This window comes from Dermacentor albipictus, chromosome 1 (genome assembly GCF_038994185.2).
Source record: "Dermacentor albipictus isolate Rhodes 1998 colony chromosome 1, USDA_Dalb.pri_finalv2, whole genome shotgun sequence".
NCBI lineage: Eukaryota > Metazoa > Arthropoda > Arachnida > Ixodida > Ixodidae > Dermacentor > Dermacentor albipictus.
Genome location: NC_091821.1, coordinates 27320823 through 27335594, shown reverse-complemented (window position 1 = coordinate 27335594; position 14772 = coordinate 27320823). Strand labels below are relative to the sequence as shown.

The 14772-nt window shown below is 45.1% G+C and overlaps 1 protein-coding gene across 1 annotated transcript in view; it reads left to right on the top strand.

Annotated features, from left to right (window-relative positions):
* LOC139054621 (uncharacterized) overlaps positions 1–10252 on the top strand; it is a 61459-nt gene extending 51207 nt beyond the window's left edge. Inside the window, exon 3 of the mRNA XM_070531929.1 lies at positions 9896–10252. Coding sequence (XP_070388030.1) covers positions 9896–10252 — 357 coding nt within the window. The remainder of the gene's footprint in view (positions 1–9895) is intronic.
* The last annotated feature ends 4520 nt before the right edge of the window (positions 10253–14772 follow it).

Genomic DNA, 14772 nt, shown 5'->3' with positions numbered 1-14772 from the left:
CTTTCTAACACAGTCGCAGTAACATCCGGAGTTCCCCAAGGGTCTGTGCTTGGACCATTGCTTTTCTTACTCTATATTAACGATATCACAGCTAACATCAATTGCAATATAAAGCTATTCGCAGACGACTGCGTCATATACAGAGAAATTAACAATTACAATGATCATATTAAATTAAATGATTCTCTAGCTGACATAGCTGGTTGGTGCTCCAAATGGCAGATGCAAATAAACATACAAAAGTCCGCGATCATGTCTGTAACCAGGAAAACGGTATCATCAATTTTTGTTTACACAATTAATGGCACTCCACTTAACAAAGTTGTAGAACACAAATATCTAGGCGTTACATTAACCTCGGAGCTCAAATGGGACAACCATATCAGTAATATAATCTCAAAGGCGCTGCGCAAACTATTTTTCTTAAAAAGAAGCCTGGCGCTCGCAACCAAGTCAACGAAGCTGCTAGCCTACACATCATTTGTAAGGCCTGTTCTCGAATACGCTAACACAGTCTGGTTTCCGCATACACAGACTAACATAAGTAAGCTAGAATAAATACAAAGGAAAGCTGTGAGGTTCATCCATAACAAATATAGACGTACAGACTCGCCAACACATCTTTTAACCCAGTCTGGTCTGCGAACGCTATCCACAAGAGCGAAACACGCTCGCTTAAAATTCTTGTTTCAACTACTAAAAAATAACTACAGAATAGATACCTCCCGATACATTTCATTCTCCGAAACTCGAGCTACACGTAACAAGCATGCGCACACATTGACAGAATACACATGCAAAAATGACACATTTAAGTATTCTTTTTTTCCGCTCGCGATAGCAGAATGGAACCAACTTCATCCTGCTATCACCAACATTGAATCATTTTCCGAATTTATCTCACAAATAGAAAAAACTGTGTGTGAATAACAGTACCTATTATGCATGCAGGGACACCGGCACAGATTGCTTTATTCGTTAGGAAATTTTAATAAACACTCTAATTTTCGACAGCTTATTCGTTTGCCATAATGATTCCCTAACACTCGTAGTTTATTTTAGCTATTTCTGTTTTATTACTAGCCCTTAGTAATATCTGTGCTTTTGTTATAAAGCATTTTGCTCTTTTACATCTTTTTTATTATTTACTGTTACGTTTAATCTTATCATGGTTTACTTGTATAGTGCTATGTATAACTTGCACTGCTTATGTCGTTTTCTTACTTTTTGTATAATCTATACTTTGATTTCTTTGCATTGTACAACTGAATTATTGTACTGCCCAACTGCCACGCTCTCGAAGGAGAGCAGCAGTATTGAAAATAATATATATATATATATATATATATATATATATATATATATATATATATATATATATATATATATATATATATATATATATATATATATATATATATATATATATATATATATATAAGGCGAAATTATATGCAGGTTAGAGTATAGTGCAGCTGCCATTGTAGGCGTGCACGTACTGCAAGAATCGCTTTTCAACACATACACACACACATATATACATATATATATATATATATATATATATATATATATATCTTGGAAAGTTATTTTCCAATTACACTTTACCATATAAAGTCTGACACGTAGGGCTCCTTCCAAGGGAAATAGAGCGAGCCGACGCGCAGCGCGGGTGGGAGGGGGGTTAGGTAGATGCCGCTGAATCGGCCGCTGACCAATAAACAGTGACACGTTCTTTTATTTAACGTGTTAATGACATGTTGCTTTGTTGTAAAATATTAATTGGATGTTGAAGTTCTGATATGACTGACGCCAGACATGGATGACGAAGAACGTTTAGTCAACAGTACGCATGAATATATATATAGGCCCGAGAGGCGTGATAACACAACACGGAATCATAGTTCTTTAAAGACCGCGATGAGGTCACAACACAGCGTCGCGCTATCACATTTCTTTCCCCCCTCCCCAGGCTCTACTTAAATGTTCTCGTGTCTGAACCGATCCGGTTGCTTGCGCATACGAGTGCTTCTACGAAGGATTGGTTCTTCCCTTATAGGTGGCGTTGGCTCTGACACTTGCAGCTGCCCTGAGCTTTGCTGTGGTGCGAGGTCTGCACTAACAGAGGTGTGCACTACGTCATCCACTAGAGGAGGTTGAAGAGTGGTCGGACTCTGTTCTTCTGGTACTCGAGCTGATTGAGCCCTTTCATTAGGTAACGGACCGTTGAGTAGAGGCCGGCAATTTGACGGTTCTGTTGCAACTAGTCGCTCTGGGGCTGCCGCTGGATCAGCATGGTGCGGGCGTAGACGGTCGGCGTGGGTGAATCGAAGATGCCCGTGTACGTATGTCACAGCAACGTATGTCACAACGTATGTCACAGCACTCACAACTTGTTGAACCACACCTGCCTCCCAAGAGGCATGTTCCCCTCGCACCTTCTTCACGTACACGCGATCACCTTCGCGAAACACACGAGCAGCACCACGCGACACATCACGCTTGTTTTTCATTTCAGCTTGCTTTTGCCGCATGTCACCGACAAAGCTGGGCTAGAGCAAAGAAAGGTTCGTGTGTGGTTGACGCCTTAGAAACAACTGTGCCGGTGTTTGCCCCGTCACACTGCTTGGAGTATTTCTGTAGGCGATAAGAAAATTATCAACACACTCCTGAAGTGACCGCACGCGAGTGACATCACGCTCCATGACTTGCTTTAACACCGCCCGTTTTATCGTCTGCACGGTGCGCTCCTCAGCACCATTGGACGCGGGGTGATATGGCAGGGCACGGAAAGGCTTCACACCACCACCATCATCATCATCATCAGCCTGGTTACGCCCACTGCAGGGCAAAGGCCTCTCCCATATTTCTCCAACAACCCCGGTCATGTACTAATTGTGGCCATGCCGTCCCTGCAAACTTCTTAATCTCATCCGCCCACCTAACTTTCTGCCGCCCCCTGCTACGCTTCCCTTCCCTTGGAATCCAGTCCGTAACCCTTAGCGACCATCGGTTATCTTCCCTCCTCATTACATGTCCTGCCCATGCCCATTTCTTTTTCTTGATTTCAACTAAGATGTCATTAACTCGCGTTTGTTCCCTCACCCAATCTGCTCTTTTCTTATCCCTTAACGTTACACCTATCATTCTTCTTTCCATAGCTCGTTGCGTCGTCCTCAATTTGAGTAGAACCCTTTTCGTAAGCCTCCAGGTTTCTGCCCCGTAGGTGAGTACTGGTAAGACACAGCTATTATAGACTTTTCTCTTGAGGGATAATGGCAACCTGCTGTTCATGATCTGAGAATGCCTGCCAAACGCACCCCAGCCCATTCTTATTCTTCTGATTATTTCCGTCTCATGATCCGGATCCGCCGTCACTACCTGCCCTAAGTAGATGTATTCCCTTACCACTTCCAGTGCCTCGCTACCTATTGTAAATTGCTGTTCTCTTCCGAGGCTGTTAAACATTACTTTAGTTTTCTGCAGATTAATTTTTAGACCCACTCTTCTGCTTTGCCTCTCCAGGTCATTGAGCATGCATTGCAATTGGTCCCCTGAGTTACTAAGCAAGGCAATATCATCAGCGAATCGCAAGTTACTGAGATATTCTCCATTACCTTTTATCCCCAATTCTTCCCAATCCAGGTCTCTGAATACCTCCTGTAAACATGCTGTGAATAGCATTGGAGAGATCGTATCTCCCTGTCTGACGCCTTTCTTTATTGGGATTTTGTTGCTTTCTTTGTGGAGGACTACGGTGGCTGTGGAGCCGCTATAGATATCTTCCAGTATTTTTACACACGACTCATCTACACCCTGGTTCCGTAATGCCTCCATGACTGCTGAGGTTTCGACAGAATCAAACGCTTTCTCGTAATCAATGAAAGCTATATATAAGGGTTGGTTATATTCTGCACATTTCTCTATCACCTGATTGATAGTGTGAATATGATCTATTGTTGAGTAGCCTTTACGGAATCCTGCCTGGTCCTTTGCTTGACAGAAGTCTAAGGTGTTCCTGATTCTATTTGCGATTACCTTACTAAATAGTTTGTAGGGAACGGACAGTAAGCTGATCGGTCTATAATTTTTCAAGTCTTTGGTGTCCCCTTTCTTATGGATTAGGATTATGCTAGCGTTTTTCCAAGATTCCGGTACGCTCGACGTCATGAGGCATTGCGTATACAGGGTGGCCAGTTTCTCTAGAACAATCTGCCCGCCATCCTTCAACAAATCTGCTGTTACCTGATCCTCCCCAGCTGCCTTCCCCCTTTGCATATCTCCCAAGGCTTTCTTTACTTCTTCCGGCGTTACCTGTGGGATTTCGAATTCCTCTAGACTATTTTCTCTTCCATTATCGTCGTGGGTGCCACTGGTACTGTATAAATCTCTATAGAACTCCTTAGCCACTTGAACTATCTCATCCATGTTAGTAATGATATTGCCGGCTTTGTCTCTTAACGCATACGTCTGATTCTTGCCAATTCCTAGTTTCTGCTTCACTGTTTTTAGGCTTCCTCCGTTCCTGAGAGCATGTTCAATTCTATCCATATTATACTTCCTTATGTCAGCTGTCTTACGCTTGTTGATTAACTGCGAAAGTTCTGTAGGCTTCACACCATTGCGCTCTAAGTCCGAGAACTCAACAGAGTTGAACTGAGGCCCGTTGTCGTTGACTAACGTTTCAGGCAGCCCGTAGGCTGCAAAGACATTTCTTAGTCTCTCAACCGTCTTCGTGGTAGACGTTGAGGACATCGGCCAAACTTCCACCCATTTAGAAAAAGAATCAACTAAAACAAGGAACATGTGAGAATTGTTGCATGCAAAATCAGCGTGAACTCGTGCCCAACACTTCGACGGGTAGCTCCAACGATGGAGCGGCACGGGTTGGGCAGCTGGTTGGACTGCCTGGCAGATTCTGCATTTCCTGACGTACATCGCGATGGCTTGATCCAGACCCGGCCACCATACAAAGCTTCTGGCTAGCATTTTCATGCGAGTGCTGCCAGGATGCTCGTCAAGAAACAAGTCTAACACGCGTTCTCTCAACTGATCCGGTATTACTACCCGAGTACCCCATGTTAGCCACCCTTGCTCAAGGGACAATTCATAACGGCGCACGTGATATGCATTCATTTCTTCAGGGTATTGGTTTGGCCAACCATTCAGTGTGTATTCAGACACACGACTCAAAGTCAAGTTCAGCTTTGTGGCCTTAGCAACATCCGCAGCATATAACGGCAGGCTTTCGAACACTGCCAAGCATTCCTCTGCAACATCAGTTTCCTTCTCAGTCTGCGGTAGTGTGGAGAGTGCATCCGCTACTTCCAGGTTCTTGCCTTTGCGGTACTTAAGCCGATAACTGTAGGCAGCAAGCATCATGGCCCAACGCTGCATGCGCACTGCGGCCAAAGTAGGCGTTGGTTTGTCCTGGCCAAGGATTCCCAGCAATGGCTGATGGTCGGTGTAAGTGTAAATTTCCGGCCGTATAAATACGATGGAATTTCTTCAACCCAAAAACTAAAGCCAAGTCTTCGCGCTGGTACTTCCTTTCCGCAGCTGTCAGCATTCGGGAGACAAAAGCTATGGGACGTTCGCTGCCATCTGGCATCTCACGAAAGATAACAGCGCCCAGGCCATAAGATGAGGCGTCGCAAACCATGCCGATAGGCTTATTGACATCGTAGAAGGTTAACACTTCGCTGCTTGTGAGCAGCTTTTTGGTGGATCGGAACGTGTCGTGGCATTCTGTAGACCATGAACACTCTTGATTTTTTTTAGAAGCTGGTAAAGTGGCTTTGCTACAGTGGACACGTTATCCAAAAATTTTGAATAAAAATTCAACATTCCTAGATACGCCTTCAGTTCGGAGACTGAACGTGGCTCCGGCGCTTCCAGGGTTGCCTGTACTTTGGCGTCAGTAGGGTAAATGTCCTCCGTAGTCACATTGTGACCCAAACAAGTCACCGAGCTTTGAAAGAAACGACACTTACATCAGGAATGAAAGGAGCACATACCTAGAGGCCTAAGCAGGTAGACTACTTTCGCCACTGGGTCGGCGTAAGATGACGGACGGACGGACGGACGGACGGATTCTAAATGGCTGAAATATAGGCAAATAATGCTATTTACCTTAATAACAACTGTTTGGGCGAAAGCATTGGATAATTTTTTTTCCTTAATTCGTAATAGATGGGACAGTGCAGACCCGATTAGATCTGGGTTGGGACGGAAAATATCGAAATTTTAGGATGAGTGCCTTGCTGCAAATAGATTCATTGTTTAAGGTGAATTATAATAAATCCTTCGGTTTTACGAGCAAAAACGACGATATAATTATGAGGCACGTCGTAATGGCAGGCTCCCGATTAATTTTGACCACCTGGCCGTTCTTTCAACTTCCACACAATGCACGGTACGCTAGACTTCTTGAATTTCGTCGCCGTGGAAATGCGGCCGCCTCGGCTGGCAATCCAACCCACACCCTCGGGCTTAGTGGCGCAACGCCAAGGTCACTGCTTTAGGTAGGTTACAACTGGGAAGCGTGAAAATTGGCCTCTTCAAGCTTGTCGGGATGCGCGATCACTTCAAAGTGGCACTCTCGTCGGGAAGGATGGGGGGGGGGTGGGTGGAAAATGGTGAATTAGGGTCCGATTTATCTTGCATGAGTAATTGACAAATTGCGCAACAGAAGGTCGCCGGACTGATGTATGATGGCGACATTCTGCCACTAGCGGACAATGCATGTGATTTATACACTTGGAAATATTTGTGGCAACGCAGCGACGAACCTAGCCTTTAAATATAGCACGGAGAAATCAGGAATTATGATCTTTAATGAAGTGACGAATAATTACATCGTGCCAATTCAACAGCAAGTCATACGCATAGTCAAACAATGTATATACCTATGCGTATGGACGGGTGTCCCAACTAACTTGAGCCAAACATTCAAAATATGCAAATACAACGTAGCTGAAAATACCCAAGGAAATGTTGTTTGCCATCGCTTGGAGATGCTCAGATTAATTTTTCATTCGGCCTTATGAGATAATTAGCCTTAATTAATCAACTTCTCAAATATTATAATTCGGTGAGAAGTGCCAATGAGAAAATTGTACAGCAACATGAACTCCCGATCAAACAAAAAATGCAATGCCTCATAGCGCCACAAGACAGAGGCTACAAGCACTTAGCAAAGTGAAGCGAACAGTGCTTAAATTCTTTCTAATCACGCATACAACATACAGAACAACACGTCGAAAAATGTCATCATCAATGGCTCAAACCCCCGTGAGCAATGGCTCATACCCCAGTAAGCAAGCAAAAAATGCAATGACTCATAGTCCCGTAAGTTTGATGGCTACTCACTTTGCGTGAATCAGCTCCGATGACACTACCTCTGTTGTCGTTGTCGATGATTTCAATGTGTATGTGTGGGTACCGAAAAGGGAGCGGTTTACGGGTTCCGTGTTACAGACATATCCCTTGCGATGCCACACTGATCCGGCCCAACCGACCACCCAGCGGAGTACGTGCATCGATTTGACATTCTGAAAGAATGTGATTGCAGTTGCGAGTGAAATAATGACGACCCTCAAGACAATAAATGAGTTTGTACCTTATGTTCAAAATTATGGCCTTCAACTTAATTCGTTTAAATGTCACTTCGGACGCCGCTAAATTACTATCCTCGGTCATCTTGTTCACACATCTGGTGTGCGCCCAGACCCGGGAAAAGCTCGTGCCGTACAGACGTTTCCCGTGCCAACATGTGCTAAAGATGTCCGATGCTTCGTGGGACTGTGGTCGTACTTTCGCCGCTTCATGCACAATTTTGCGGAAGTCACCCGCTCTCTGCACTTCTGAAGGCAGACGTTTCATTTTCTTGGGGACCTGAACAAGCAACTGCCTTCTCGAAGCTTATCTCTCTCCTAACATCTTCATTCCTTTTTGCGCACTTCAACCCACCTGCTCCATCAGAAGTCCGCACTGATGCCAGTGGTTATGGAATCAGTGCCATTTTTTGCCAACGTAACGACGCCACCACCGCGTCATTGCTGACGCCAGCAATCTGCTTTCTCCAGCTGATCGGAATTATTTCATTACTGAACGTGAGCATCTTGCACTTCTCTAGGAAGTGGCGAAAGCTCGCTCTTACCTATATGGTCGGCCCTCTACATTCACCACAGACCACCATGTGCTCTGCTGACTTTCGTCTCTCAAAGAACTTACCGATCGCCTAGGTCACTGGGCGCTACGCGTACAGGAATACTCGTACACAGTTGCTTGTACGAGTTTACTCCAAGATGCCGACTGCTTGTATAGGCCGGTATCTTGTAGGGATGCCTTTTCCGATTCTATGCTTTTTCAGGCTTTTCGCGCTTGGCCACTGGTCAGAGCGACAGTCGGCCCACATTATCAACGCGATCAGGCAGCCGTGTGTGGTGGATGATAAGAATAGCATTGAATAAGGCATAAGGCATCGCTACAAAATAGCGGCCCTGACGATGCTCCTGATGTTCTTGCCACCTTCTGCTTCTGTATTTTCGCTATCTGCTTCGCTGACTTCGCTACCGAAAAGTACCAGGATCCAGGCATACGTGGTATCATGGACAAGCTCACGCCTGGGTCATGTGATCCTTCTCTTGGCATGTTCCTATTCCAGGACGGTACTCTATTTCGGCACAGCATGTACCTTAGTGGATTTTAGGTGGTGCTGGTCATTCCCCGGCATCTTCGCACCACTGTTCTGTCCAAGCTGCACGATCTACCAACATTTGGTCCCCTCTGGGAATCAGCACGTACCACCGTGTTCGGCGACGATTATTTCGGCCTGGTCAGTACCGATCTGTCTGCCGCTACGTCGCTTCTTGCGAGTGATGTCAACGCCAGAAGCCGCTATCTGTGCTCACTGCTGGTTTTCTCCTATCTCTTGGCGTTCCTACCGAACCATTTTATCGCGTTGGTGTAGACTTCTTGGTACCTTTCCCGACATCTGATTGATGCAACAAGTGGATTGCCGACGCAACTGATCATACAACTTTGTTCGCGTTCACCAGAGCCCTTCCAACAGACGTAGCCTACTTCCTGTTGCCGAACATCATTGTTCACCACGGCGCTCCTCGTCGACTTCTTACCAACAGGAGTCGCTCCTTCCTCTCTACATTTGTGGCCTACTTGCTCCGCTCCTGCTCTACCAAACACAAACTTAGTACAGCATACCATCCTCAGACGAGCGGTCTTACGGAGCGGCTTATTCGAACAATAAAGGCAAAGCTCTGCATATGTGTTTGTGATAATCATCGTGATTAGGATACTGCTGTCTCTTTTGTCACATTCGCGGACAATTCATCACGCCAGGTTACTCGCCATATTATTACTTGGACGGCCGAGATCCGGTATTGCTTTTAATACAATACTGCCTACCACTCAAGAGTCCATGTCTCAGTATACAAGTGATGTCATTGTTCAAGCCCAAGAAACACGTCAAGTAGCTCACCGTCGCCTTTGTGCTTTTCAGAACAAGCGGAAAAGCATTTGTGACAATCGTCACCGGGACGCCGATGATTTTCCCGGGGATCTTGTCCCTGTGTGATCTCCCAACCGCCACTTCGGCCTCTCGAAAAAACTGATGTCCCACTACTCCAGCCCTTACCGGGTCGTCTTTCAGGTAACTGACGCAACCTACAAGATGTCCCCGGTGTCAGGGTTGGCGTCTGGCACCACGTGTTGAAAGGAATTTCAACCGACAATCTCACCCTGCCTCGTCGAAATGAGGCGAGACTTCGCCTGCTATTGTTGGCGTCCCGCTCCACGTGCAGAAAGAACTTTCTCTCGCCGCCCACCCAGCACATTTCGCAGAATAGAGGCGGTTCTTCTTCGCCGAGCCCAGACCAGCCAGCTTCTGTCACCAGCAAGGCTACACATCATCAACCCGCGCTCATACCCGAGCCCTAAGTACCCGGCATGCCCGGCCAGAGGTACGGCCGAACATCTTCTGTGGAGCTGCTCTGCCTTTCACACGGTCCGAGAAAGGACACTACACTCCCTTGGCGGGAACCGACCTGGCACCCTGCAGAAGTGGCTCGACCCACCATCGCACATCGGGCTCAAGGACTCAGTCCAACTTTGGAGTGCTTTTTTGGACTTTTTCAGGGACAAGGAAGGGCCTGGCCGCCTCTTTGCAGAGCCGACCTCGGGACCACTCCACCTCGAGGAAGAAGAGAGCACCGGTCCCCCTCCCCCATAGAGCACCCCTTTTCTGCCGCAAGGCTTCGCCTATGAAACGCATAAATAAAGACGTATTAAAAAAAAGGACTTTCTCTCACCCGACCTTCTGCCACCAGGCCTCGGCGAAATGAAGCGTGACTTTCTAATTTGCCATGACCATTTAGAGTGTCTGCCTGTCTGCCGGAAGCCCCGCAGTGCACAGACCTCTTTTGTGTGTGTATGTGTGTGTGGGTGTGCGAGTTTATAGAGACCCTTTTCTCGAATTGGACCTAGAGGAGAACTTCCACGAACCCGCAACACGCAGGAGAGGCGGACAGGCGTCTACAATTCCACGAGGCGGGACGACCTCTTCCTTTCAGCAGGCTCGGTATAACCAGAGGAGGAGGGGTCCTCTTTCTGTGCTGGTCACGTGACGACGACGGACGCAAGATCCCGCCCACGATTGTAGAGAGCCTATTTAAGGGGCTCCGGCCGAAATGTACTTTTATACACTTCATGCTCTTCTCATTTTCTTTCATCTACCTTTGAATAAACCGTGCAAGTTTCGCACTTGAAATCGTCTCTCCCTTACTTGGTCGCCATGGTCTACCGGATGCCTGCAGCCCGCCGACAACGCCACGCTACCCATTAAGTAACGTCGGACGAGCCTCGATATGCAGGCGTCGCTACTACTCGGCAGCAGTACGATACGCTACCCTGGAGTACGCAACACCGGACACACCTACTACTTGCTTCATCCAGACTTCCGATCACGTCGTTCAGGTCAGCCGCCTAAAACGCTACCAGTCCTTTTCTGCCTCAAAAGAAGTGGGACGGCGCTTCCACGCCAAGTGGAAATATGTTGCGCACTTCTGCACAACCCTGAGGAACATGAGCACGAGCTCATGTCTGAAGAAGTGAACGCTTCAATGACTAGCCTGCTGTATGCTTGGCTTTGTCAATTACTGTAAATTATTGTACATTCTGTAAATTAATTAAATTATGGGGTTTCACGTGCCAAAATAACCATCGAATTATGAGGCACGGCGTAGTGGGGGAATGCGGAACATTTCAGCCACCAGAGTTTCTTTAACGCACACCAAAATCTAAGTGCACGGGTGTCTTCGCATTTCGCCCCCTTCGAAGTGCTGCTGCCACAATGTAAATAAGCTACCCGTCTTGATTCTTCTCTCAGCAAAATAATATTCTAAACCGAACTTAACGGAAAGCTTTAGCTCCTGCATGGACTTTCTGACAACGACTCCACCACAATTCGTGAGTTATGTTGAACATAAAAGTAATATTTAAAATGATATTTTCAGAAAGCGAATATTTATTCAGCTTCCACTTTTTTAAATTCTAAAAAATGCGAAATTTCAAGAATTAATACATTAAGTATACGACTCTGTATCTCAGCAACTAAAAACGATATCAAAAGTCTGTAAGCTGCACCTAACATTTCATTTATAGCGGACAAAAATGGTATATTGAATGCCACCCTGAAATACACCACTAACTCCTGAATATTGTCACGTTGTCGCCGAACCATGTGCAATCTGATTGCATGTATGCACGACGCGAATGATGTAGAACTTTGTGGAAGTCACGCGGGTCCCAGCGATTACTCTGGAACATTCGACGACTGATCTATAAAAGCCGATGCGCTTCACTCGCTGATCAGATTCTCGACGATCGCCGACTGTGTTCGCCGCGGTCGTTGTGCTTTAAGTGTAGCCTGTTTTTGTGGGCGCAGGTTCGCCCGATAAAAGTTAGTTTTGTCTTTCACAGTATCGCTACTGTGTTCTTTAACGTCACTACCATGTGATCTTCACAAGCATCGTAACAACTTCACATAAGTTATAAATTAATACATCAAATATGTCCGATCGAGATGCTCCAAGGGATGAAATTTTTAGATGTCCGATATCAGTTTTTGATGCTAACTAACGAATTTGTAAACTTCGTACTTCTATTCTTTTTTCCGATTAATCGATTTCCCATCATTCTTGTCAATAATGCCATAGCCTAAATCAGAATCTTCATTGCAGTGATCACTGTGACCAAACGTTCTCTCTTGAATGCAACAATTCTCATTCAGATCGGTTGAGCGATTTTCTCATAAAATCATTTATGCGTTTTACATGTATTTGAGCAGCCGGCATCGAAGAAAAGCGCGAGCTAAAGCTTCCTCTTAGTGCATCACACCGGTTTTATCGAAACCCACGAAACATAACGCTGACTATACGGAAGCCCGCGGCCACAGTGGTTCACAAATAATAAGAAAAAAGAAACCGCGAAGAAAGGAAACCCAACGTAAGCTTTGCGGGCGCCATTATCTCGGCCAGACATCTCACCCGGAATGCCGATGAGCTGTCTGACAAGGAGTCTAGCAAGGAGAGCTAAAGCTTCTTATTGCATCACACCGGTTATATCGGAAACCCACGAAACATAACGTTGAATATACAGAAGCCCGCGGCCGTAGTGGTTCACAAATAAGAAAAAAGGAACAGCGAAGAAAGGAAACCCAACGGAAGCTTTGCGGGAGCCGTTACCTCGCCCAGACATCTCACCCGGAATGCCGACAAGCTGTCTGGCAAGGAGTCCAGCAAAATCATCGATGTATTGCCGGTCGATCAAGTAGCAGGTTGTCTTCAAGATAAGGCTGATACATAAGCGCGCTCGTACCGACGTGAAACAAGTCTCAGGGTGCACGTGCTTCTTTTTATTGTGTTTTCCTTAGTTTTGTATCATGGCATACGTCACGGCGCGAATTTCAAATCTTTAAGGTCGATACTCCAGAATTCCTGGGTATGAGAGGCTGTAAACACCTCTGGACAGACCACTGCGTAATCAAGGCGCGAAAGACAGATGACAGCCGTGTCCGCCGTATCTCTAGTGCGGGTGATCTTAATGTTTTCACCTAGCTTACTACCGTTTGCGCCTGCGTACCTTAAACCTGCGCAAGAATGTTTCCTTGTGAGGATCTTAAAAAAATGTTTCAGTGATGAAACTCCCAAGTTATCGCTGATACATATTAATATTCGTTGTCTAAGAAAAAACTCTGACAGCCTCATAGCATTTCTTTCTATAATTAATCACAACTTCTCTTTTATCTGTCTATCTGAGACATGGTTGTCACTGGACGATGGAAATTTATATGCGATACTAGAGTACAATGCAGAGTACTGCTATCGTACTATGCCACGTGGCGGCGGATCTGCCATATTTATTAAATTGTCATTGCCATACAAATGCTGCAATGATCTTGCCTTTTCTAATTTGCTCTGCGAGTCTATATGGTTAGAATTCGATCAGTGCAGCGTTTTTTCAATTGATGGCTGGAACACAGTGTTAGCGTGCATTTATCGTTCACCGTCATCGTCATACTCTGAGTTTTGTCTACAGTTTGAAAAGCTGTTGCACACTGCTGAGAACGAAAACAAAAATGTCATTATCGGCGGAGAGATCAACATAAACATTATCGACCCTAATATTCCATCATGTTCTGATTATCTCGCGTGTTTTCTTAGCTATGGTCCTGCTTCTTTCATTACTACTCCATCTAGATGTGACATGACAGGATCTAATACGTTAATTGATCACATATTAACCAACTTCACTGCAGATCATATGGCAGGCGTCATCGAGCACAGCATAACCGACCACTATATACCCTATAATTTTGACTTTAGGTACAGAAAATTTTAAATTGACTGAAAAGAAAGAGAAAGTATATTTTGACTCTGAAAAATTCATCTCTATGATACAGTCAAATGACTGGACCGTAGTACTCTGTGAATCTTGCGCTGAAGGGGCGTATCAGTTGTCCTTGGCTGAAGTTACACGTTGCATTTATGAATGCGCTATTACATTTATTATAACTCGTTTCTTCAGTTCCCCTCGAAAACCTTGGGTCACGAAAGCGCTACTTCGATGTATCTTGAAGAAAAATCGTCTCCACAAAAGGGTAATTTGTGAGCCATTTAACTGTGAACTTAAATCTCGTTTCAAAAAAATATTCTAACACACTTGCAGCCGCACTTAAATGTGCTAAACGAGATAACTTTCAGAATAAGATTTTGAATAATGGCAATAATACGAGGCGCAACTGGCAGGTCATCAACAAATTCTTAAATAATAAATGCCGTGAGCATGTAACAAAAATAAAACTGACACAAACATACTGCCACCCAGCTGATATTGCGAATGACTTCAGTGAGTATTTTAGTAGTACTTGCGATTCTCAAACAGATCCCCCATTACCGACATTGCCTCGTCATCTTCATTCTTTCTACTTGCGACCTACGAATGCAAAAGAAGTTCTTCATGTTATATATTCGCTTAGGTCTACGGGACATGGCCTAGAATCTGTTCCCCCACCTCGTATCAAGTTAGCTTCTAATGAACTGTCTCCTATCATAGCAGATATTGTTAACAAAGTGTTTAAAGCAGTCATATTTCCCAGTTCTCGGAAAGTTGGTAAAATAACATCTGTTTACAAAAAGGCAATCGTGAACTTCTGCATAACTACAGGCCTATTTGTATTCTTTCATTTTTCAG